A 26,347-nucleotide genomic window follows, 5' to 3' on the forward strand; every position below is an offset into this window, starting at 1 on the left:
TGGGAAAAATTGGCAGGAAAATGGGGGAGAAATAGGAAAAATTGGAGAAAATTTGGGGAAAAAAAATGGAAAAATTGGGCGAAAAATTGGGAAAAAATGGCAGAAAAATGGGAAAAATGGCAGAAAAATTGGAAAAAATTTGGAGAATTTTAGGAAAAATTGGGGAGAAAAGTTGGAAAAATGTGTGAAAAACTGGGGGAGCAATGGTGCAAAGCGTGAGGGAATTGGGCCTGGCACCGGCGCGGCTGCGCGGGGTCCTGCACGCCGGCGGCACCGCAGCGCCGAGAGCTTCCTGCAGCACTGCGGCCGCAACGGCAGCGACGGGCGCAGCGCGCGGTGCCACGGCTGCCTGCGCACTGAGGTGCGGGGAATTTGGGAAAAAACGGTGAAAAATTGGTGAAAAAATGGGAAAAATTGGCAGGAAAATGGGGGAGAAATGGGGGGAAATTGGAGAAAAATTGGCAGTAAAATGGGGAAGAAGTAGGGAAAAATCGGAGAAAAATTGGCAGGAAAATGGGGGAGAAATAGGAAAAAATCGGGAAAAGTTGGGGGAAAAAATGGGAAAAATTGGTAGAAAAATGGGGGAGAAATAGAGAAAAATCTGAGAAAAAACGGCAGAAAAAATGGGGGAGAAATAGGGAAGATCAGAGAAAAATTGGCAGGGAAATAGGGGAAAATTGGCAGAAAAATGGGGGAGAAATAGGAAAAAATGGTTGAAAATTTGGGAAAAATCGGAAAAAAATTGGCAGAAAAGTTGGGAAAAATCGGCAGAAAAATGGGGGAGAAATAGGAAAAAAATATGAGAAAATTTGGGAAAAAGGGAGAAAAATTGGGAAAAATTGGCAGAAAATTTGGGAAAAGACAGAGAAAAGTTGGACGAAGAATTGGAAAAAATTGGCAGAAAAATGGGAGAGAAATAGGGAAAATCGGCAGAAAAATGGGGAAAAAAGGGAGAAAAATTGGCAGAAAAATTGGGGAAAATTGGCAGAAAAATGGGGGAGAAATAGGGAAAAATTGGAGAAAATTTGGGAAAAAACAGAGAAAAATTGGGAAAAATTGGTGGAAAAATCGGAGAAAAATTTGGGAAAAAACTGAGAAAAATTGGCAGAAAAATCGGGGGAGAAATAGGGAAAAAATGGGGAAAAATTGGCAGAAAATTTGGGAAAAGACGGAGAAAAGTTGGGCAAAAAATTGAGAAAATTGGCAGAAAAATGGAGGAGAAATAGGGGAAAATCGGAGGAAAATCGGCAGGAAAATGGAGGAGAAATAGGAAAAAATGGCAGAGACTTTGGGAAAAAATGGAGAAAAATTAGGAAAAATTGGGCAAAAAATTGGGAAAAATGGCAGAAAAATTGGAAAAATTTTGGAGAATTTTGGGGCAAATTGGGGAGAAAAGTTGGAAAAGTCTGTGTAAAACTGGGGCAGCAACGGTGCAAAGCGGGAGGGAATTGGGGTGGCGCCGGCGCGGCTGCGCGGGGTCCTGCACGCCGGCAGCACCGCAGCGCCGAGAGCTTCCTGCAGCACTGCGGCCGCAACGGCAGCGACGGGCGCAGCGCGCAATGCCACGGCTGCCTGCGCACGGAGGTGGGGGAGAATGTGGGGGGGAAAAGTCATGTAAAAATTGGGAAAAATAGGAAAAAATTGGGTGAAAAATTGGAATAAATTCACAGAAAAATGGGGGAGAAGTAGGGAAAAATCGGAGAAAAATTGGCAAAAAACAGAGAAAACTTGGCAGAAAACTTGGACGAAAAATTGGAAAAAATTGGCCGGAAAATGGGGGAGAAACAGGGAAAAATTGGAGAAAAATTTGGGAAAAAAACGGAGAAAAATTGGGGAAAATTGGCAGAAAAATTGGGGGAAATTGGCAGAAAAATGGGGGAAAAATTGGCAGAAAAATCGGGAAAAGTTGGGGGGGAAAAATGTGGAAAATTGGGCAAAAAATTTGGGAAAAATTGGCAGAAAAATGGGGGAGAAATAAGAAAAAAATTGCAGAAAATTTGGTGAAAAAAGAAAAATTGGCAGAAAATTTGGGGAAAATTGGCAGAAAAATGGGGGAGAAATAGGAAAAATTGGAGAAAATTTGGGGAAAAAATGGAGAAAAATTGGGGAAAAAATGGAGAAAAATTGGGGAAAAATTTGGGGAAAAATTGGGAAAATTTGGCAGGAAAATGGGGGAGAAATAGGAGAAAATCGGGAAAAGTTGGGGGAAAAAAATTGGAAAAATTGGGCAAAAAATTTGGGAAAAAATTGGGAGAAAAATGGGAAAAATCACAGAAAATTGGGAAAAAATTGAAGAATTTGGGGAAAAATTGGGGAGAAAACTTGGAAAAATCTGGGAAATATGGGGGAGCAATGGTGCAAAGCGGGAGGGAATTGGGGCGGCGGCGGCACGGCTGCGCGGGGTCCTGCACGCCGGCGGCACCGCAGCGCCGAGAGCTTCCTGCAGCACTGCGGCCGCGCCGGCAGCGACGGGCGCAGCGCGCAATGCCACGTCTGCCTGCGCACAGAGGTGCAGGGAATTTGGGAAAAAACGGTGAAAAATTGGCAGAAAAATTGGGAAAAATCAGCAGGAAAATGGGGGAGAAATGGGGAAAAATCAGACAAAAATTGGCAGAAAAATAGGGAAGAATTGGCAGAAAAATGGGGGAGAAATAGGAAAAAAATCGGAGAAAAATTTGCAGAAAAGTTGGGAAAAATTGGCAGAAAAATGGGGGAGAAATAGGAAAAATTGGAGAAAATTTTGAGAAAAATTGGGGGGGAAAATTGGCAGGAAAATGGGGGAGAAACAGGAAAAAATCGGAGAAAATTTGGAAAAACAAATGGGAAAAATTGGCAGGAAAATGGGGGAGAAATAGGGAAAAATCGGAGAAAAATCGGCAGAAAAATGGAGGAGAAATAGGAAAAAATGGTTGAAAATTTGGGGAAAAATGGAGAAAAATTGGGGAAAATTGGCAGGAAAATGGGGGAGAAATAGGAAAAATTTGCAGAAAGTTTGGGTAAAATTGGCAGAAAAATGGGGGAGAAATAGGAAAATATCAGAGAAAATTTGGGAAAAACTGGAGAAAAATTGGGCAAAAAATTGGGAAAAATTGGCAGTAAAATGGGGGAGAAATAGGAAAAAATTGCAGAAAATTTGGGGAAAATTGGCAGAAAAATGGGGGAGAAATAGGGAAAAATCGGTGAAAAATTGGGTGAAAATTTGGGAAAAATCGGCAGAAAAATGGGGGAGAAATTGGGAAAAATTTGGGAAAAAAGTGAGAAAAATTGAGAAAAAATGGCGAAAAAATGTGGAAGAAATAGGGAAAAATCAGAGAAAATTTGGCAGAAAGTGGGGGCAAAAATTGGCAGAAAAATTGGGGAGAAATAGAAAAAAATTGCAGAAAATTTGGGAAAAATTGGCAGAAAAATAGGGGAGAAATAGGAAAAAATTGGAGAAAGTATGGGAAAAACCTGAGAAAATTGGGGAAAATTGGTGGGAAAATCGTAGAAAATTTTGGGACAAAAGTGAGAAAAATTGGGAAAAATTGGCAGAAAAATGTGGGAGAAATAGGAAAAAATCACACAAAAGTTCGCAGAAAAATTGGGGAAAGTTGGCAGAAAAAATAGGGGAGAAATAGGAAAAAATGGCAGAAAATTTGGGAAAAAACGGAGAAAAATTGGCAGAAAAATTGGGAAAATTTGGCAGGAAAATGGGGGAGAAATAGGAAAAAATCGGAGAAAAATTGGCAGAAAAATGGGGGAGAAATAGGGGAAAATCTGAGAAAATTGAGAAAAAATGGAGAAAAATTGGGGAGAAATAGGAAAAAATCAGAGAAAATTTGGGAAAAAACTGGAGAAAAATTGGGCAAAAATTGGGAAAAATTTGCAGAAAAATGGGGAAGAAATAGGAAAAAATTGGAGAAAAATTGGCAGAAAAATGGGGGAGAAATAGGGGAAAATCAGAGAAAATTTGGGAAAAAAGGGAGAAAAATTGGCAGGAAAACGGGGGAGAAATAGGAAAAAATCGGAGAAAAATTGGGAAAATATGGAGAAAAATTCAGCGAAAAATTGGGAAAAAAAGGCAGAAAAATTGGGGAGAAATAGGAAAAAATTGGAGAAAAATTGGGCGAGAAATTGGGAAAATATTGGTGAAAAATTGGGGAAAATTGGGAGAAAATCATGATAAATTTGGGGGAGAAAGGGCAAAGCATCAGGGAAAAAATGGAGAAAAATTGGGAAAAATCAGAGAAAATTTGGTGGAAAATCGAGAAAAAGTTAGTGTAAAAATGGGAAATAATGGGAGAAAAATTAGGGAAAAAACGGGGAAAATTTGGGGAAAGAAAAACCAAAAAATGTAGAATTTTGGGGGAAAATGGGGCTAAATTAGGGAAAAATTAAGGAAAAAATGGGGAAAAAATCAGGGGGAAATGGGTAAAAATTGGGAAAATTTGGGTAAAAATTTGGATTAAAATGTTTGGGAATTTAGAGGAAATTTTGGAAAAATTGGGGAAATTTTGGGGGGAAAAAATCTTGAAAATTTTGGGGAAAATTGGAAGAATTTGGGCCAAAATTGGGAAAGTCCAAGAAAATTTAGAGAAAAAAATTTGAATTTTGGGGAATTTTTTTGTGGGAATTTGGGATAAAATGAAGGAATTTTAGGTATGAATTAAGAAAATTTTGGGGATTTTGAGGCTTACAATATAAAAAAAATTAAAAATTTGGGAAAAAATTGGAATATTGGTGGAATTTTTGCCATTTTTGAGGGGATTTTTTTTTTGGAAAAATTCCCAAAAAATTTGATTTTTGGAATTAATTTAAATTTTTTTTTAACAGGACCAGGATTATTTGGAATTACGGCGTCACATCCATGAAAATTCCGTGGATTTTTGGGTGGTCAAGACTTTGATCCAAAAAGTTTTCGCTCCTTGCAAATGTCGGGAAATTCATGGGAAAATTCCGGAAAATTCCCAGGTTTGGGTCGGAATAAAGAGAAAAAAATGGGATTTAAAAGGGGGGAAAATTGGGATTTTTTGGGGGAAATTTGGGGAGAATTTGGGGAAATGTAGGTAAAAATTGGGGGAATTTGGAGAAAAAATGGGAAAAATTTGAGGTGAAAATTGGGAAATGTTTGGAAAAATTGAGGAATATTTGGGGGAAATTTTTGGGAAAATTTAGGGGGGAAAATTGGAAAAAATTTGGGGAAATTGGGAAAATCTGGTGAATTTGGAGGGAAAAAATTGGGCAATATTTGGGCAAAAATTGGGAAAATTATGGGACAAATGACGAAAATTTAAAGAAAAATTCAAGAATTTTAGTGGGAAAATTGGGGAAAATTTAGGGAATTTTGGGGGAAATGGGGAAAAAATTTGAAATTTAGGAAAATTTGGAAATTTTTTTGGTTTTTTTTCCAGGAATTCCCAAAAAATTCCCGGATTTGCCGCGGGCACGAGCGAAGCCTCCCAGTGCAGGAGCTGGTGCAGGCCCTGGACCTGCGGGAGGAAGGTGAAAATTCGGAAAGTCCATCCCATAATTTCACCCCCAAATTCCCAAAATTTCATCCCAAATTCCCAAAAATCCAAATTCCCAAAACTCCCCATTTTTTACCCAATTTTTTTTGATTTTCTGCCTTAAAATCCTCGTTTTTAACGCAAAATTCCTTGAAAATTCCCAATTTTTTCCCCTGATTTTTATCCAAATTGTGCCCAAAAATTCCCCATTTTTAACATCTTTTACCCAAAATGTTTCCTCAAATTTCCCAGATTTCCCCCTAAATTTCCCAGATTTTTCCCACTTTTTTCCCTAAATTCCCAAATTTCTCCCCGATTTTCCTCCAAATTACCCCAAAATATTCCGTGTTCTACCCAAATTCCTTCCCAAAAATTCCCAAATTTTTCTGAATATTTTTCCTAAATTCCTCTAATTTTCCCCCATTTTTTCCCAGTTTTTCTCAAATTTTCCCAAAATATTTCCCAATTTTTAACCGAATTTTCACCTTTTTCCCCCATAAAATTCCCAATTTTCCCCCAAATTATCCCCAAAATTACCAAATTTTTCCCCAAATTCCCCCCTTAAAAATTCCCAATTTTTCCCCAATTTTCCTCAAATTTTCCCCTAAATTTCCAGTTTTCTTCACCCAAATTCCCCCCCAGTTTTGGGGGATTTTCTGCCTTAAAATCTTTTTTTTCCCCCAAAATTCCATTGAAAATTCCAAATTTTTTCCCTTATTTTTCTCCAAATTCTCCAAATTTTTTTCCTGAATATTTCCAAGTTTTCCCAAAACTTTTGCTGAAATTTCTTCTAAAGTTCCTGATTTTTTTCCTTATATTTCCCTTTTTTCCCAATTTTCCCCAATTTTTTTCCACATTTTTTCCCCAATATTCCCCAAATTTTCCACCCAAATTTTCCCCAATATTTCCCCAAGTTAACCTAAAAATCCCAATTTTTTCTGAATTTTTCCTCTAAAAATTCCTATTTTTGCCCCTAATTTCCTCTTTTTTACCCAAATTTTCCCTTTTTCCTCCCCAAAACTCCCCAAATTCCCCCCAAATTATCCCATAAAATTCCCAAATATTTCCCCGAATAATCCGCAAAAAATCCCAATTTTTTTCCATTTTTTACCCAAATTTTTGTCATTTTTTCACCAAATTTTCTCCTTTTTTTTTCTGCAATTTTTCCCCAACTTTTCCCTAATTTTTTCCCAAAATTCCCTTTTTTTTCCCCAGGAATTCAGACCCTTCTGTGCCTCCTGGAGCTGCACCCGGGGCGGCTCCTGCAGCTTTTCCCTCCTGGCCCTGCCCGGAAATGCCCAAAATTCCCAAAATTCTCCCCAATTTTCCTCCAAATTCCCCCAAAATTTCCAAAATTTTTCCCCAAATTATCCCCAAAGATTCCCAAATTTTTCCTTAAATTATCCCCAAATATTCCCAAATTTTTCCCTAAATTCTCAGCAAAATATTCCCTTTTTTTTTAATTTCCCCCTAAATTCCTCCAATTTTTACCCAAAATTCCCCAATTTTCCCACATTTTCCCAAAATTTTTCTCACATTTCCCCCAAGTTTTTTCCCAATTTTCCCCAATTTTTTCCTAATTTCTCCACATTTTTGACTCTTAAATTCCGCATTTCTTCCCCATTTTTTGCCACTTATCCCCTAAATTCCTCAAATTTTTCTCATTTTTCCTACAATTTTTTCCCAATTTTCCCCCAAACTTTTTCTAATTTTTTCCCAATTTTTTTCCCAACTTTTTCCCCAAGTTATCCTAAAAAAATCCCCAATTTTTCTGAATTTATCCCCTAAAAATTCACATTTTTCCCCCGCTTTTCCCCGAATTTTTGTCATTTTTTCACCGATTTTCCTCATTTTTTCACCAGATTTCCCAATTTTTTTCCCAATTTTTTTTTCCCAAAATTCCTAAAATTTTTCCTAATTTTTCCCAGGAATTCAGACCCTTCTGTGCCTCCTGGAGCTGCACCCGGGGCGGCTCCTGCAGCTTTTCCCTCCTGGCCCTGCCCAGAAATGCCCAAAATTCCCAAAATTCTCCCCAATTTTCCTCCAAATTCCCCCAAAAAATTCCCAATTTGTCCCCCAAATTATCCCCAAATATTCCCAAATTTTTCCCTAAATTCTCACCAAAATATTCCCAAATTTTTTAATTTCCCCCTAAGTTCCTCCACTTTTTCTCCAAATTTTTCCAATTTTTCCCCAAACTTTCCCAAAATTTTCCCACATTTTCCCCAATTTTTTTCCCACATTTTCCCCAATTTTTTCCCACATTTTCCCAAAATTTTCCCTAATTTTCCCCAAAATTTTCCCCTTAAATTCCCCATTTCTTCCCCACTTTTCACCATTTTCCCCCTGAATTCCTCAAATTTTTCTCTTTATTCCTACAATTTTTTCCAGATTTTTACCCAGATTATCCCAAAAATTTCCAAATTTTTTACCCTTAAATTCCCCATTTTTTCCCTAAAATTTCCCAAATTTTTTCCCAGACGTATACCCAAATTATCCCAAAAAAATCCCGGTTTTTTTTCTGTTTTTTCCCTTAAATTCCTCATTTTTTCACCGATTTTCCTCATTTTTTCACCAAATTTTCCCCATTTTTTTCGCAATTTTTTTTTCCCCCCAAAATTCCTAAATTTTTTCCCAATTTTTTCCCAGGAATTCAGACCCTTCTGTGCCTCCTGGAGCTGCACCCGGGGCGGCTCCTGCAGCTTTTCCCTCCTGGCCCTGCCCGGAAATTCCCAAAATTCTCCCCAATTTTCCTGCAAATTCCCAAAAAAATTTCCCAAATTTTCCCCAAATTATCCCCAAAGATTCCCAAATTTTTCCCTAAATTATCCCCAAATATTCCCAAATTTTTCCCTAAATTCTCAGCAAAATATTCCCAATTTTTTTTAATTTCCCCCTAAATTCCTCCAATTTTTACCCAAAATTCCCCAATTTTCCCCACATTTTCCCAAAATTTTTCTCACATTTCTCCCAAGTTTTTTCCCAATTTTCCCCTAATTTTCCTAAAGTTTTTTCCTAATTTTTCCCCATTTTTGACTCTTAAATTCCCCATTTCTTCCCCATTTTTTTGCCACTTACCCCCTAAATTCCTCAAATTTTTCTCATTTTTCCTACAATTTTTTCCCAATTTTCCCCCAAACTTTTTCTAATTTTTTCCCAATATTTCCCAAATTTTCCCCCAAGTTATCCCAAAAATTTCCCAAATTTTTCTGAATTTATCCCCTAAAAATTCACATTTTTCCCCCGAATTTTTGTCATTTTTTCACCGATTTTCCTCATTTTTTCACCAGATTTCCCAATTTTTTTCCCAATTTTTTTTTCCCAAAATTCCTAAAATTTTTCCTAATTTTTCCCCAGGAATTCAGACCCTTCTGTGCCTCCTGGAGCTGCACCCGGGGCGGCTCCTGCAGCTTTTCCCTCCTGGCCCTGCCCAGAAATGCCCAAAATTCCCAAAATTCTCCCCAATTTTCCTCCAAATTCCCCCAAAATTTCCCAAATTTTTCCCCAAATTATCCCCAAAGATTCCCAAATTTTTCCCTAAATTATCCCCAAATATTCCCAAATTTTCCCCTAAATTCTCACCAAAATATTCCCAAATTTTTTTAATTCCCCCCAAATTCCTCCAATTTTTCTCCAAAATTTTTCAATTTTTTCCCCCAAAATTCCCCACATTTTTGCCACATTTTCCCAAAAATTTTCCCTAATTTCCCCCGATTTTTTCCCTATTTTCCCAAAATTTTTCCCAAAATTTTTCCCCATTTTTCCCCATTTTTGCCTCTTAAATTCCCCATTTCTTCCCCATTTTTCCCCATTTTCCCCCTAAATTCCTCCAATTTTTCTCATTTTTCCTACAAGTTTTTCTCAATTTTCCCCCAAACTTTTCCTAATTTTTTTCCCAATAATTCCCAAATTTTCCCCATGTTATCCTAAAAATTTCCCAAATTTTTCTGAATTTATCCCCTAAAAATTCACATTTTTCCCCCGCTTTTCCCCGAATTTTCCTCATTTTTTTCACCGATTTTCGTCATTTTTTCACCAAATTTTCCCAGATTTTTTCCCAATTTTTTTTCCCAAAATTCCTAAAATTTTTCCCAATTTTTTCCCAGGAATTCAGACCCTTCTGTGCCTCCTGGAGCTGCACCCGGGGCGGCTCCTGCAGCTTTTCCCTCCTGGCCCTGCCCGGAAATGCCCAAAATTCCCAAAATTTTCCCCAATTTTCCTCCAAATTCCCCCAAAAAAATTTCCCAAATTTTTCCCCAAATTATCCTCAAATATTCCCAAATTTTCCCCATAATTCTCACCAAAATATTCCCAATTTTTTTTAATTTCCCCCTAAATTCCTCCAATTTTTCTCCAAATTTTTCCAATTTTTTTCCCCAAAGTTCCCCAAATTTTTCCCACATTTTCCCCAATTTTTTTCCCACATTTTCCCAAAATTTTCCCTAATTTTCCCAAATTTTCCCCCAGTTTTTACTCTTAAATTCCCCATTTCTTCCCCATTTTTCGCCATTTTCTCATTTTTCCTACAATTTTTTCCCAATTTTCCCCCAAACTTTTTAAAATTTTTTTCCCAATTTTTCCCCAAACTTTTCCTATTTTTTTCCCAATTTTTCCCCAATAACTCCCAAATTTTCCCCAAGTTATCCTAAAAATTTCCAAAATTTTCCTGAATTTATCCCCTAAAAATTCACATTTTTCCCCCGCTTTTCCCCGAATTTTCATCATTTTTTCACCAAATTTTCCCCATTTTTTTTCCCAATTTTTTCCCCCAAAATTCCTAAATTTTTTCCCAATTTTTCCCCAGGAATTCAGACCCTTCTGTGCCTCCTGGAGCTGCACCCGGGGCGGCTCCTGCAGCTTTTCCCTCCCGTTCCTGCCCGGTGCCGGATCCGAATTCCCGGGAATTCCTCGGAGCGGCTGCGGGAGGTGGCGCAGGGGTGAGAAATACCCAAAATTCCCAAAATTTCCCAAATTTCGGGGGTGGGGAAGGAATTTTGGGCAGGTTTGGGTGAAGGTTTGGGGTGAAAAGGGGAAAATTTGGGGAAAAAATGGGATTTTTTTTGGAGGCAAATTGGGGAATTTGGGGAAAAAATGGGGAAATTTTGGGGAAAAAGAGGAGGAAAATTTGGGAAATTTTGGGGGAACATTTGGAGGGAAATTTGGAATTTTTAGGAAAAATTTGGGGTAAAAATTGTGAAATTTGGGGTAAAAATTGGGAAGATTTGGGGAAAATAGGGATTTTTGGGGGGGGAATTGGGGAATTTTGGAAAAAAATTGGGGAAATTTTGGAGATAAAGTGGAGGAAAATTTGGGAAATTTTGGGGGAACATTTGGAGGAAAATTGGGATTTTTTTAGGAAAAATTTGGGGTAAAAAATGGGAAATTTGGGGGTAAAAATTGGGAAGATTTGGGAAAAATTGGGATTTTTGGGAGAAATTGGGGAAAAAATGGGGAAATTTTGGAGATAAAGTGGAGGAAAATTTGGGAAATTTTGAGGGAACATTTGGAGGAAAATTGGGAATTTTTAGGAAAAATTTGGGGTAAAAATTGTGAAAATTTGGGGGAAAATGGGATTTTTTTGGGGTAAAAATTGGGAAATTGTTAGGGTAAAAATTAAAAAATTTTGGGAAAATTTGTGTTTAAAACTGGGAAATTCTTGGGGAAATTTTGTGGTAAAATTGGGAAAATTATGGGGGAATATTTGGGGTAAGAAATTGGGAAATTTGGGACAAAATATTTGGGGTTAAATTCTGGAAAATTGGGGGAAATTGGGAAATTTTGTGATAAAAATTGGGAAATTCAGGATGGAATTTAGGGAAATATTTGGGATAAAAATTGGGGGAAGTTTGGGGTAAGATTTGGGAAAAAATGGGAAAATTTGGGAGAAAAAATGGGAAAATTTGGGGGAAAATTTGGGGGAAAATGGGAAGTTTTGGAATAAAAATTGGGGAATTTTGGAGGAAAAACTTGGGGTAAAAACTGGAAAATTTAGAGGAAAATCTGGTGTAAAAATGGGGGAAATTTGGGGGAAATTTGTGGGAAAATTTAGGATAAAAATGGGAAATTTATGGTAAAAATTGGGAAATTAAGGGAAAATTTTAGGATAAAAACTGGAAAATTTGGAGGAAATTTTGTGTTAAAAATTAAGAACTTCTGGGGGAATTTCGAGTGGAATTTGGAAATTTTGGGGGGAAATTTGGTGAAGAAATTGGGAATTTTAGGGAAAACTGGGGGGGAAATTTGGGTTGAAAATTTTGGTTAAAAATTAGGAAAATTTTGGGGAATTTTAGGTAAAAAATGGGAAATTTGGGGTGAAAATTGGGAAAATTTGGTAGCAAAATTTGGATTAAAAATCGAGAAATTTGGGAAAAAATTAGGAAAAAACAGGGAAAAAATGGAAATTTTTAATTTTTTTTCCCCAGGTGCCCTCCCCTGGAATTCCTGCTGGCTCGGGGAACCTCGGGAATTTCGGGAATTTCGGGAAATTTGGGAATTTCGGGGCCGCTGGAGTTTGACGCCGTTGCCCTGAGCGACTCCATGGGCTGGGAGTGGCCGAGGCTGCGGCAGAGCCTGAACGGGATCCAGGGAAAAGGTGGGAAAATTCGGGAATTTTGGGAATTTTTGGGAATTTTCGGAGACTTTGGAGGAAATTTGGAGGGTTTTGTGGAGAAATTTGATGGAAATTTGGGGATTTTTGGAGAAAATTTGTGCTTTTTGGGGAAATTTTGAGGAAATTTGGTGGAAATTTGGGGTTAAATTTGGGAATAAATTCGGGAATTTTGGGAATTCTGTGGAAGTCTTGTCAATTTTGAGGACATTCAATGGGACTTTTGAGGAATTTTGCTGGGAATTTTGAGAATTTCTGGGAATTCTGAGGGAATTTTGAGGATATTGAGGGAATTTTGCTGGGAATTTTGGGAATTCTGTGGAAATTTTGTCAATTTTGAGGAATTTTCTAGGAATTTTGGGAATTTCTGGGAATTCTGTGGGAATTTTGGGGCTTTTGAGGGAATTTTGCTGGGAATTTTGGGGTTTTTTTTGAAATTTTGATGAAAATCAATGGGAATTTTGCTGGAAATTTTGGGAATTTTTGGGGATTTTCAGGGATCCAGGTGAAATTTTGGGAATTCTGTGGAAATTTTGTCAATTTTGAGGAATTTTCTAGGAATTTTGGGAATTTCTGGGAATTCTGTGGGAATTTTGGGGCTTTTGAGGGAATTTTGCTGGGAATTTTGGGGTTTTTTTTGAAATTTTGATGAAAATCAATGGGAATTTTGCTGGAAATTTTGGGAATTTTTGGGGATTTTCAGGGATCCAGGTGAAATTTTGGGAATTCAGTGGAAATTGTGTCAATTTTGAGGAATTTTGCTGGGACTTTTGAGAATTTCTGGGAATTCTGGGGAAAATTAGGGGATTTTGAGGGAATTTTGCTGGGAATTCTGTGGGGAATTTTTCTGGGAATTCTGTGGGAATTTTGGGATTTTTTCTGGAATTTCGATGAAAATCAATGGGAATTTTGCTGGAAATGTTGGAAATTTTTCGGGATTTTCAGGGATCCAGGTGGAATTTTGGGAATTCTGTGGAAATTTTGTCCATTTGGAGGAAATTCAGCAGGGAATTTTGGGAATTCTGTGGGAATCTTGGGAACTTGGAGGAATTTTTCCAGGAATTTTTAGAATTTCTGGGAATTTTGGGGATTTTGAGGGAATTTTGCTGGGAATTTTGGGATTTTTTTCTGGAAATTTGATGAAAATCAATGGGAATTTTGCTGGAAATTTTGGGATTTTCAGGGATCCAGGTGGAATTTTGGGAATTTTTTTTGATTTTCAGGGATCCAGGTGGAATTTTGGGAATTCTGTGGAAATTTTGTCAATTTTGAGGAAATTGTGTCGATTTGGAGGAAATTCAATGGGAATTTTGAGGAATTTTGCTGGAAATTTTGGGAATGGTGTGGGAATCTTGGGAACTTTGAGGAATTTTGCTGGGAATTTTTTAGAATTTCTGGGAATTCTGTGGGAATTTGGGGAAGTTTGAGGAATTTTGCTGAGAATTCTGTGGGAATTTGGGGGATTTTTTTCTGGAAATTCGATGAAAATCAATGGGAATTTTGCTGGAAATTTTGGGAATTTTTTTTTTATTTTCAGGGATCCAGGTGGAATTTTGGGAATTCTGTGGAAATTTTGTCAATTTTGAGGAATTTTGCTGGGATTTTTGGGAATTCTGTGGGAATCTTGGGAACTTGGAGGAATTTTGCTGGGAATTTTGAGAATTTCTGGGAATTCTGGGGGAATTTTGGGGATATTGAGGGAATTTTGGGATTTTTTTGGAATTTTGATGAAAATCAATGGGAATTTTGCTGGAAATTTTGGGAATTTTTTGGGATTTTCAGGGATCCAGGTGGAATTTTGGGAATTCTGTGGAAATTGTGTCAATTTTGAGGAATTTTGCAGGGAATTTTGGGAATTCTGTGGGAATCTTGGGAAATTTGAGGAATTTTGCTGGAAATATTGAGAATTTCTGGGAATTCTGGGGGAATTTTGGGGCTTTTGAGGGAATTTTGCTGGAAATTTTGGAATTTTTTTGGGATTTTCAGGGATCCAGGTGGAATTTTGGGAATTCTGTGGAAATTTTGGGATTTTTTTTTTTAAATTTTGATGAAAATCAATGGGAATTTTGCTGGAAATGTTGGGAATTTTTCAGGGACCCAGGTGGAATTTTGGGAATGCTGTGGAAATTTGTCAATTTTGAGGAAATTTGTCAATTTAGAGGAAATTCAATGGGAATTTTGAGAAATTTTGCTGGGAATTTTGGGAATTCTGTGGGAATCTTGAGAATTTTGAGGAATTCAGTAGGGAAATTTGGGAATTCTGTGGGAATCTTGGGAACTTGGAGGAATTTTTCTGGGAATTCTGGGGGAATTTTGGGAATTTTGAGGGAATTCTGGGGGAATTTTGGGGATTTTTTTGAATTTTGATGAAAATCAGCAGGAATTTTGCTGGAAATTTTAGGAATTTTTTGGGATTTTCAGGGATCCAGGTGGAATTTTGGGAATTCTCCTTCCACTTCCGCGCCGTCGGGGACCTGAGCGGGGCCGAGTTGGATTCGGTGTCGGAATTTCTGAATTCCCGACGGCTGCGGCACGAGAGGGCGGAGCTGCGGCGGCTGCGGCGCTGCTTCCGAATGTTCCACAGGTCAGAATTCCCAAAAAAAAAATTCCCAAAAATCCCCCAAACACATCCCAAAATATCCTCCAAAAAATCCCAAAAATCGTAAAAGAAAAATCTCAAATTTATCACAAAAATCATCAAAAAAATCTTGAAAATTCCTTGAAAAATTCCTAAAATTCCCCCAAATATTCCCAAAAAATTTTCCCCAAAATTCCCACAAACTTCCCCCCAAAATTCCTGAAAAAATCCAGAAAATTCCCAAAATGCCTCTAAAAATTCCCCAAATTAGCCCCAAAAATTCCCAATTCATCCTAAAATTCCTCAAAAAAATTCCCACCGAAAATTCCCAAAAAATCCCCAAACTTCCAAAAAAATTCCACAGAATTTCTCAAAAAAAATCCCAAATTCATCCCAGAAATAGTCCAGAAAATTCCTCCAAATAATTCTCCCAAAATTCCTCCGAAAAAATTGCTCCAAAAAGTTCCCAAATTCATCCCAAAATTCCGTGAAAAATTCCCAAATTTCATTTCTAAACCCCCAAAAATCGTCAAAAAAACCCCAAATTTCCTCCAAAAAACGCCAAATTTTTTTTTGAAATCCCTTTAAAAATTCCCGAAATTCCCCAAAATTCCCAAAATTCACCCAAAAATTTGGGAATTTCGGCAGCGTGGCGCGGGAGCCGCCGGAGCTGCAGGAGCGGCGGCTCCGGGAGCTGCTCCGGGATCATTTCCTGAAGGAGGAGGAGGAAGAGGAGGAGGAGGAGGAGGAAGGAATTCCAAAGGTGGGAGAAAATTGGGGAAAATTGGGAAAAAATTGGGAAAAAATTTGGGAAAAATTGGGAAAAAAATAGGAAAAAAATTGGGGGAAATGGGGGAAAAAATAAGAAAAATTGGGGGGAAAATTGGGATTAATTTAGGAGAGAAATGGGTGAAAATTGGGAAATTTGGAGAGAAAAATTGGGGAAAATTGGGCGGAAATTGGGAAAAAAATTGGGCAAAATTTGGGAATTTTAGGACAAGAAATAGGGAAAAATTGGGAATTTTAGGACAAGAAATGGGGAAAATCGGGAATTTTGGCACAAGAAGTGGGGAAAAATTGGGAATTTTGAGGGAGAAATTGGGAAAAAATTGGAAAAAAGGGGGAAAATGGGAAAAATTAGGAAAAAATTGGGAAAAAAAAGAGAAAAAATGGGAGGAAAATTGGATTAATTTAGGAGAGAAATGGGGAGAAAATATGGAATTTTGGAGGAGAAATTTGGGAATTTTGGGGGAAAATTGGGATAAAATTGGGGGAAAAAATGGGCAAAAAATTGGGAATTTTGGGACAAGAAATAGGGAAAAATTGGAAAGTTGGGAGAAATTTAGGGGAGAATTGGGGAAAAAATTGGGAATTTCGGGGGGAAAATTAGGAATTTTGGGGAAAATTGGGATGAATTTGGGAGAGAAATGGGGGAAAATTGGGAATTTTGGGGAGAAAATTTGGGGAAAATTGAGGAAAAAATTGGGAATTTAGAGGGGAAATTGGGGGAAAAGTGGGGGAAAATTGGGGAAAATAGGAAAAAATTGGGGAAAATGGGAAAAATTGAGAGGAATATTTGGATTAATTTAGGAGAGAAATGGGGAAAATTTGGAATTTTGGAGGAAAAAAATGGGAAAAATTGGGGGGAAATTGGTCAATAAATCGAGCAAAAATTTGGGAATTTTGGGACAAGAAATGGGGAAAATTGGGAATTTTGGGGGAAAATGGGGGAAATTTAGGGGAGAAATGGGGGAAAATTGGGAATTTTGGAGGAGAAATTCGGGAATTATGGCGGGAAATTGGGGGCAAAAAATGGGCAAAAAATTGGGAATTTTGGGAAAAAACGGGGAAAGTTGGGAGAAATTTAGGGGAGAATTGGAGAAAAAATTGGGAAATTTGGGGGGAAAGTTTGGGAAATTTGGGGGGGAAGTTTGGGGGGAATTGAGGAAAAATGGGATTTTTTGGGGGGAAAATTGGGGAAAGAAAAGGGGAAATTGGGGGAATTTTTGGGGAACTGAGGGAATTTTTGGGAATTGTGGGAATTTGGGAATCGTGGCCGAGAATTCCCGAATTTTCCCGGAATTGCGCAGGAGCAGGAGGAGGAAATCCGCGCCGAGATCCGGCAGCTGCTGGCGGCGCACCCGGAGCAGGAATTCACGGGGAGAGCCGTGGCCAGGATCTTCCACGGCATCGGTGGGCAGCCCGGAATTCACAAATTTCCCACAATTCCCACATTTACAAAATTCCCAAATTCCAAATTTCCAAAAATCCCAAATCGCAATTTTCAAAAAATCCAAATTTCAAAAAAATATCAAATCTCAAAATCCCAAATCCCAAATTTCCAAACATTCCAAATTCCCAAAATAAAAATTTCCAATATCCCAAAATTCTAAATTTCAAAAAATCTCAAATCTCAGAATCCCAAAAATCCCAAATTTCCAAAATTCCCAAATTTCCAAAAACTACAAATTCCCAAAATTCCCAAATTTCCAAAATTCTAAATTTCAAAAAATCTCAAATCTCAGAATCCCAAAAAATCAAAAAATCCCAAATTTCCCAAATTTCCAAATTTCCAAAAATCCCAAATCGTAAAAATCCCAAATATCACATTTCAAAAAATCCAAATTTCAAAAAGTCTCAAATCCCAAAAAATCCAAAAATCCCAAATTTCCAAACAATACAAATTTCCAAACAATACAAATTTCCAAATTTCTGAAAATCCCAAATTGCAAAAATCCCAAATCACAAAAATCCCAAATCACAAGTTTCAAAAAATCCAAATTTCCAAAAAAATCTCAAATATCAAAATCCCAAATCCCAAAAAAATCCAAAAATCCTGAAATTCCAAAAATACCAAATCCCCAAATCCTGAAAATACCCAAATCGCAATAATCTCAAATCCCAAAACTCCAAATTTCCAAAAATCTCAAATCTCAAAATCCAAAAAATCCAAAAATTCCGAATTCCCAAATCCCAAAAAAAATCCAATTTTCCAAAAATCCCAAATTTCCAAAATCCCAAATTTCCAAAAATCTCAAAATCCCAAATCCCTAAAAAATCCAAAAATCCCAAATTTCCAAACATTCCAAATTCCTAAATCCCAAAAATCCCAAATCTCAATAATCTCAAATCCCAAAACTCCAAATTTCCAAAAATCCCAAATTTCCAAAAATCTCAAATCTCAAAATAAAAAAAAAAATCCAAAAATTCCAAATTCCCAAATGCCAAAGAATCCAAATTTCCAATAATCTCAAATCTCAACATCCCAAATCCCAAATTTTCAAACATTCCAAATTCCCAAAATTCCTAAATTTCCAAAATCCCAAAATCCCAAAATCCAAAAAATCTCAGAATCCCAAATCCCAAAAAAATCCAAAAATCCCAAAAAAATCCAAAATTCTCAAATTTCCAAAAAATACAAATTTCCAAATTTCCGAAAATCCCAAATCTCAAAATCCAAAATCCCAAAAAAATCCAAAAATTCCAAATTCCCAAATCCCAAAAAAATCCAAATTTCCAAAAATTCCAAATTGCCAAATCCTAAAAACTCCCAAATCTCGATAATCTCAAATCCCAAAACTCCAAATTTACAAAATTCCCAAATCACAAAAATCCCAAATTTCCAAATCCAAATTTTAAAAAATCCAAATTTCCAAAACTCTCAAATCTCAAAATCCCCAATCCCAAAAAAAATCCAAAAATTCAAAATTCCCAAATCCCCAAAAATCCCCAATTCAGGATTTCATTGGGATTTTTTTGAGGATATTTGTGGGAATTTTTGCAGGATATTTTTGGGATTTTATTGGGATTTTTGGGTTTTTTTTGAATTTTGGGGGATTTTTTTTGGGATATTATTTGGCATATTTGGGGATATTTTTGGGGAATTTTTGGGGGATTTTTTGAGGATTTTTTTGGGAATTTTTTTTTGGGTATATTTGGAAATTTTATTGGGATTTTTTGGGGATTTTATTGGGATTTTGTGGGGATTTTATTGGGAATTTTTTGGGTATATTTGGGGTTATTTTTAGGAATTTTTTGGGATTTTATTGGGGTCTTTTGGGGATTTTGGGGTATTTTATTGGGATTTTGGGGTATATTTGGGGATTTTATTGAGATTTTTTGGGTATATTTGGGGATATTTTTTGGGATTTTATTGGGGTTTTTTAGGTATATTTGGGTGTTTTATTGGGATTTTTTTTTTATTTTATTGGGATTTTTTGGGGATATTTGAGGATATTTTTGGGGGTTGTTTTTGGGATTTTGGGGTGATGTTTTGCTCATTTTGGGGGGATTTCATTGGGATTTTATTGGGATTTTTTGGTAATTTTTTGGTAATTTTTGGGGATTGTTTTTGGGATTTTGGGGTGATTTTTTTGTAATTTTTGGGGATTTTATTGGGCTTTTTGGGGGATTTTATTGGGATTTTTTGGGGATATTTGGGGATATTTTTGGTGTATTTTATTGGGATTTTGGGGTGATTTTTTGGATATTTTTGGGGTATTTTATTGGGATTTTGGGGGGATGTTTTGCTCATTTTGGGGGATTGTTTTTGGGATTTTGGGGTGATTTTTTTGGATATTTTTGGGTATTTTATTGGGATTTTGGGGTGCTTTTCTGTTAATTTTCGGGTCTCTCCCCCAGGCTCTCCCCGTTTCCCCACCCGGGATTTTGGGGGAACCCCAAAAACTTTGGGAAAAAAATTGCGAATTTCACTGGAGAGGCCAGCAGGAATTCGGGATTTTATTGGGATTTTTTGGGGATTTTTTGGGATTTTTGGGGATATTTTTGGAGGATTTTTTGGGTATGTTTGTGGGTTTTATTGGGATTTTTGGGGGGAATTTATTGGGATTTTTTGGGATTTTATTGTGAATTTTTGGGGATTTTGTTGGGATATTTTTGGGTATATTTGGGGATATTTTAGGGATTTTTTATGAATTTTTGGGGATTATTTGGGGATATTTTTGGGGATTTTTGTGCGGATTTTTGTGCGGATTTTTTTGGGAGTTTTTGGATATATTTGGGGATATTTTGGGGATTTTTGTGGGGATTTTTTTGGGATTTTTTGGGTATATTTGGGGACATTTTTGGGTATTTTGGAGGACTCTTTTGGGGATTTTATAGGGATTTTTGGGATTTTATTGGGATTTTTTGGGGATTTTATAGGGATTTTTTGGGGATATTTGGGGGATTTTATTGGGTTTTTTGGGGGGATTTTTTGGGGTTTTATTGGGATTTTATTGGGATTTTTTGAGGATATTTTGGGATGTTTTGGGTATATTTGTGTGTTTTATTGGAATTTCTAGGGGTATTTTATTGGGATTTTTTTGGATTTTATTGGGATTTTTCAGGGATGTTATTAGGATTTTTTTGGGTATATTTGGGGATATTTTTGGAGATTTTATTGGGATTTTTTTGGGTATATTTGGGGATATTTTTGGAGATTTTATTGGGATTTTTTGGGTATATTTGGGGATATTTTTGGGAATTTTTTGGCGTTTTATTGAGATTTTTTGTGAATTTTGGGGGATTTTATTGGGATTTTTTGGGTTAATTTGGGGGTATTTTTGGGATTTTTTGGGTTAATTTGGGGGTATTTTGGGGATTTTTTGGGTATATTTGGGGATATTTTTGGGAATTTTGGGGGATTTTTTGGGATTTTATTGGGTTTTTTTGGGTATATTTGTGGGTTTTATTGGGATTTTGGGGGGGATTTTATTGGCATTTTTTGGGATTTTGTGAATTATTGGGGATTTTATTGGGATTTTTTTGGGGTATATTTGGGGACATTTTTGGAGAAATTTTTGAGGGATTTTTTTGGGGATTTTTGGAGGATATTTTTGGGGAGGTTTTTTTTTTTTTGGGTATATTTGTGGGTTTTGTTGGGATTTTTGGGGGGATTTTTTGGGAATTTATTGGGATTTTTTGTGAATTTTTGGGGATTTTATTGGGATTTTTTTGTGAATTTTGGGGGATTTTATTGGGATTTTAGTGTGAATTTTGGGGGATTTTATTGGGATTTTTTGGGGATATTTGGGGATATTTTTGGTGTATTTTATTGGGATTTTGGGGTGATTTTTTGTTAATTTTCGGCTCTCTCCCCCAGGCTCTCCCCGTTTCCCCACCCGGGATTTTGGGGGAACCCCAAAAACTTTGGGAAAAAAATTGGGAATTTCACTGGAGACGCCGGCGGAAATTTGGGATTTTATTGGGATTTTTTGGGGATTTTATTGGGATTTTTTGCGGATATTTGGGGGATTTTATTGGGATTTTTTGCGGATATTTGGGGGATTTTATTGGGATTTTTTGGGATTTTATTGTGAAATTTTGGGGATTTTGTTGGGATTTTTTAGGTATATATGGGGATATTTTTGGGGGGATTTTTTGGGATTTTTTGAGGATATTTTGGGACATTTTGCGTATATTTGTGCGTTTTGTTGGGATTTTATTGGGATTTTTTGGGATTTTACTGTGAATTTTGGGGGATTTTGTTCGGATCTTTTTGGGTATATTTGGGGATTTTTGGGGATTTTTTTTGGGATTTTTGGGCATATTTGGGGATATTTTTGGGAATTTTTTGGCATTTTATTGAGTTTTTTTGTGAATTGTTGGGGATTTTATTGGGATTTTTTAGGTATATTTGGGGATATTTTTGGGAATTTTTGGGGATTTTATTGGGATTTTTTTGGGTATATTTGTGGGTTTTATTGGGATTTTGGGGGGATTTTATTGGGATTTTTTTTTATTTTATTGGGATTTTTTTGGGTATATTTGTGGGGTTTTTTGGGATTTTGGGGGGATTTTATTGGGATTTTATTGGGATTTTTTAGGTATATTGGGACATTTTTGGGAATTTTTGGGGATTCTTTTTGGGATTTTTTGGGTATTTTTGGGGATTCTTTTGGGGATTATGGGGTGATTTTTTGGGAATTTTTGGTGATGTTATTGGGATTTTATTGGGATATTTTGGTGATATTTTTTGTAACTTTTGGGGTATTTTATTGGGATTTTTTGGGTATATTTGGGGATATTTTTGGGGATTGTTTTTGGGATTTTGGGGTGATTTTTTGCAACTTTTGGTGTATTTTATTGTGATTTTGGGGTGATTTTCTGCTCATTTTCGGGTCTCCCCCCCAGGCTCTCCCCGTATCCCCTCACGGGATTTTGGGGGAACCCCAAAAACTTTGGGAAAAAAATTGCGAATTTCACTGGAGACACCGGCGGAAATTTGGGATTTTTTGGGATTTTTTGGGGAATTTATTGGGATTTTTAGGGGGATTTTATTGGGATTTTTTGGGGATTCTTTTTGGGATTTTTTTGGGGATATTTTTGGGGGATTTTTTGGGTATGTTTGTGGGTTTTATTGGGATTTTTGGGGGGATTTTATTGGGATTTTTTTGGGTATATTTGGGGATATTTTTGGAGATTTTATTGGGATTTTTTGGGTATATTTGGGGATATTTTTGGGAATTTTTTGGCATTTTATTGAGATTTTTTGTGAATTTTTGGGGATTTTATGGGGATTTTTTGGATATATTTGGGGATATTTTTGGGGGATTTTTTGGGAATTTATTGGGATTTTTTGTGAATTTTTGGGGATTTTATTGGGATTTTTTGGGGGATTTTTTGGGGATTTTATTGGGATTTTTTTAGGTATATTTGGGGATTTTATTGGGATTTTTTTTTTTTAATTGGGATTTTTTGGGGATATTTGAGGATATTTTTGGGGGTTGTTTTTGGGATTTTGTGGTGATGTTTTGCTCATTTTGGGGGGATTTCATTGGGATTTTATTGGGATTTTTTGGTAATTTTTGGGGATTGGTTTTGGGATTTTGGGGTGATTTTTTTTTTTAATTTTTGGGGATTTTAGTGGGATTTTTTTGGGGATTTTATTGGGATTTTTGGGGATTTTATTGGGATTTTTTGGGTATATTTTTGGATTTTATGGGGATTTTTGGGGGATTTTATTGGGATTTTTTGGGGGATTTTATTGGGATTTTTTGGGGGATTTTATTGTGATTTCTTGGGATTTTTTGGGGTTTTTTTTGTATATTTGGGGATATTTTTGGGGGGATTTTTTGGGATTTTTTTGGGAATGTTTGTGGGTTTTATTGGATTTTTGGGGGGATTTTATTGGGATTTTTTGGGATTTTATTGGGACTTTTCGGGGATTTTATAGGGACTTTTTGCAGATATTTGGAGGATTTTATTGTGATTTTTTGGGGATTTTATTGGGATTTTTTTGGATTTTATTGGGATTTTTTGGGTATATTTGGGGATATTTTTCGAATTTTTGGGGTTTTGGGATTTTTTGTGAAGTTTTTGGGATTTTTTTTTATTGGGATTTTATTGGGTATTTTTGGGTATATTTGGGGATTTTATTGGGATTTTTTGGGATTTTATTGTGAATTTTTGGGGATTTTATTGGGATTTTTTGGGGATATTTGGGGATATCTTTGGGGATTGTTTTTGGGATTTTGGGGTGATTTTTTGCTCATTTTTGGTGTATTTTATTGTGATTTTGGGGTGATGTTTTGCTCATTTTTGGGGTATTTTATTGTGATTTTGGGGTGATTTTCTGTTAATTTTCGGTCTCTCTCCCCCAGGCTCTCCCCGTTTCCCCGCCCGGGATTTTGGGGGAACCCCAAAAACTTTGGGAAAAAAATTGGGAATTTCACTGGAATTTGGGATTTTTTGGGGGAATTTATTGGGATTTTATAGGGATTTTTGGGGATATTTTTGGGGGATTTTTTTGGGTATATTTGGGGATATTTTTGGGGATTTTTTGGGATTTTGGGGGGGATTTTTCGGGATTTTATTGGAATTTTTTTGGTATATTTGGGGATATTTTAGGGAATTTTTGGGATTTTATTGGGATTTTTTGGGGATATTTTGGGACGTTTTGGGTATATTTGTGCGTTTTATTTGGATTTTTTTGAGGTTTTATTGTGAATTTTTGGGGATTTTTTGGGATTTTTGGGGGGATTTTTTTGGCTATATTTGTGCATTTTATTGGGATTTGGGGGGATTTTATTGGGATTTTTTGGGATTTTATTGTGAATTTTTGGGGATTCTTTTTGGGATTTTTTGGGATTTTATTGGGATTTTTTGGGTATATTTGGGGATTTTTTGGGGGATTTTATTGAAATTTTTTGGGGATATTTGGGGATATTTTTACAAATTTTTTGGGATTTTATTGGGATTTTTTTTTTATTTTATTGGGATTTTTTTTTTTAAATTTGGGAATGTTTTTGGTGTATTTTATCGGGATTTTGGGGTGATGTTTTGGATATTTTTGGGGTATTTTATTGGGATTTTGGGGTGATTTTCTGTTAATTTTCGGGTCTCTCCCCCAGGCTCTCCCCGTTTCCCCGCCCGGGATTTTGGGGGAACCCCAAAAACTTTGGGAAAAAAATTGGGAATTTCACTGGAGACGCCGGCGGAAATTTGGGATTTTATTGGGATTTTTTGGGGATTTATTGGGATTTTTTGGGGATATTTTGCGAGATTTTTTTGGGGATTTTTTAGGTATATTTGGGGATTTTGTTGGGATTTTTTTGGGATTTTTGGGGGGATTTTTTGGGATTTTTTTGGGATTTTTTAGATATATTTGGGGATATTTTTGGGGATTTTATTGGGATTTTTTGGGGATTTTGTTGGAATTTTTTGGAATTTTTTTGGGATCTTTTTGGGTATATTTGGGGACATTTTTGGGATTTTATTGGGATTTTTGGGGGATTTTATTGGGATTTTTTTTTGTACTTTTGGGGATTCTTTTTGGGATTTTTTAGGTATTTTTGGGGATTTTTTTTTGATTTTTTGGGTATATTTGTGGGATTTATTGGGATTTTTGGGGGGATTTTATTGGGATTTTTTGGGATTTTATTGGGATTTTTTTGGGATTTTATTGGGATTTTTTATGAATTTTTGGGGATTTTATTGGGATTTTTTTTCGGGGGGGATTTTTTTGATATATTTAGGGATATTTTTGAGGATTCTTTTTGGGATTTTGGGGTGATTTTTTTGTAATTTTTGGGGATTTTATGGGGATTTTATTGGGATTTTTTTAGTTATATTTGGGGCTTTTATTGGGATTTTTTCTGGGTATATTTGTGGGATTTTATTTGGATTTTTTGGTGATTTTATTGGGATTTTTTGGGTATATTTGGGGATATTTTTGGTGTATTTTATTGTGATTTTGGGGTGAATTTCTGTTAATTTTTTGGGGTCTCTCCCGCAGGCTCTCCCCGTTTCCCGGCGCGGGATTTCGGCCGCGACCGGCGGTTCTGGAGGCGCCTCCTGGGACGGGAATTCCGGAGCCTTTCCCGCCTGGCGAGTCTGGAGATCCTGGCCTGGCGCTGAGGAATTCCGGGAAAACGGCAAAAATGGGGGGAAAAGCAGTGAATTTGGGAAAAAAAATAAATTCTGGAGGAAACCCAAAAAAATTGTGGGAAAAAACTCCAAAATTTCAGCGAAAAAAACCAAAAAAATGCAGAAAAAATCCCAAAATTCCAAAAAAAAAACCCCAAAATTCAAGGAAAAATCCAAAATGCAGAAAAAAAACCAAAATTCCAGCGAAAATCCCCCAAAAAAATGCAGAAAAAAATCCCAAAAAAACTGCAGAAAAAAAACCCCACAAAATTCCAGCGAAAACCAAAAAAAATGCAGAAAAAAACCCCAAAATTCCTGAGAAAATCTAAAATAATGCAGAAAAACCCCAAAAATCTGCAGAAAAAACCCCAAAATTCCAGCGAAAACCCAAAAAATAAAAAAGCAGAAAAAAAACCCCAAAAACTGCAGAAAAAAACCCAAATTCCAGAAAAAAAAACCAAAAAATGCAGGAAAAAAACCCCAAAATTCCAGAGAAAACACAAAAAAATTCGGGAAAAACCCCAAAATCTCGGGACATTTGGGAAAAATCTCAAAAACATCGAGAGGAACCCCAAAATTTGGGAAAAAACCCAAAAACTTCAGGAAAAACCCCAAAATTCCAGAGAAAAACCCAAAAACTTCAGGAAAAATAAACCAAAATTCCAGAGAAAATATAAAAATAAAAAAAAATTTGGGAAATTTGGGAAAAGCCTCAAAATTCCAGAGAAAACCCCAAAATTTTGAGGGAAATCCCAAATTGGCAAAAACCCCAAAAAATTCGGGAAAAAACGCAAAAATTTTGGGAAAAAATCAGAAAAATCCCAAAACTTGGGAAATACCAAAAAAATTGGGGGGAAAAAAATCCAAAAAAATTTGGGAAAACCCAAAAAATTTTGAGAGAAACCACAAAAAAATGGGAAAAAATCTCAAAAATTTTGGGAAAAGTCGTCAGAAAAATCTGAAAATTCAGGAAAAAAATTCCAAAATGTCTGAAAAAAAACCCCAAAATTCGGGATAAAATAAAACAAAATTTGGAAAAACCCCAAAATTCCAGAGAAAACCCAAAAATATTGAGAAAACCCCAAAAATTTGGTAAAAAAACCCCAAAATTCGTCTGGAAAAAATGAAAAATTTGGGGAAAAAAACCCCAAAAATGTCAAGAATGGCAACAGAAATTTGGGATTTTTCGGGATTTTATTGAGATTTTATTGGGATTTTATCGGGATTTTTTTTTAATTTTATTGGGATTTTATTGAGATTTTATTGGGAATTTATTGGGATTTTATCGGAATTTTATTGGGATTTTAT

The 26,347-nt window shown here is 36.1% G+C and overlaps 1 protein-coding gene across 3 annotated transcripts in view; it reads left to right on the forward strand.

Annotated features, from left to right (window-relative positions):
* Nucleotides 1-25,616, forward strand: part of RECQL4 (RecQ like helicase 4) — a 50,849-nt gene extending 25,233 nt beyond the window's left edge. Inside the window, exons 17-24 of one of the 3 annotated variants that reach the window (XM_072925098.1) lie at nt 4,813-4,950; nt 5,391-5,481; nt 10,291-10,423; nt 11,909-12,078; nt 14,515-14,677; nt 15,320-15,434; nt 16,762-16,864; nt 24,909-25,616. In XM_072925098.1, the coding sequence (XP_072781199.1) occupies nt 4,813-4,950; nt 5,391-5,481; nt 10,291-10,423; nt 11,909-12,078; nt 14,515-14,677; nt 15,320-15,434; nt 16,762-16,864; nt 24,909-25,030 (1,035 nt within the window). In that variant the 3' untranslated portion in view covers nt 25,031-25,616. Of the gene's footprint in view, nt 1-4,812; nt 4,951-5,390; nt 5,482-10,290; nt 10,424-11,908; nt 12,079-13,038; nt 13,779-14,514; nt 14,678-15,319; nt 15,435-16,761; nt 16,865-19,312; nt 19,621-24,908 lie in introns of those variants that run through there. The other 2 variants (XM_072925097.1, XM_072925099.1) reach the window with 2 other exon arrangements.
* The last annotated feature ends 731 nt before the right edge of the window (nt 25,617-26,347 follow it).

Source organism: Taeniopygia guttata, chromosome 2 (assembly GCF_048771995.1).
Source record: "Taeniopygia guttata chromosome 2, bTaeGut7.mat, whole genome shotgun sequence".
NCBI lineage: Eukaryota > Metazoa > Chordata > Aves > Passeriformes > Estrildidae > Taeniopygia > Taeniopygia guttata.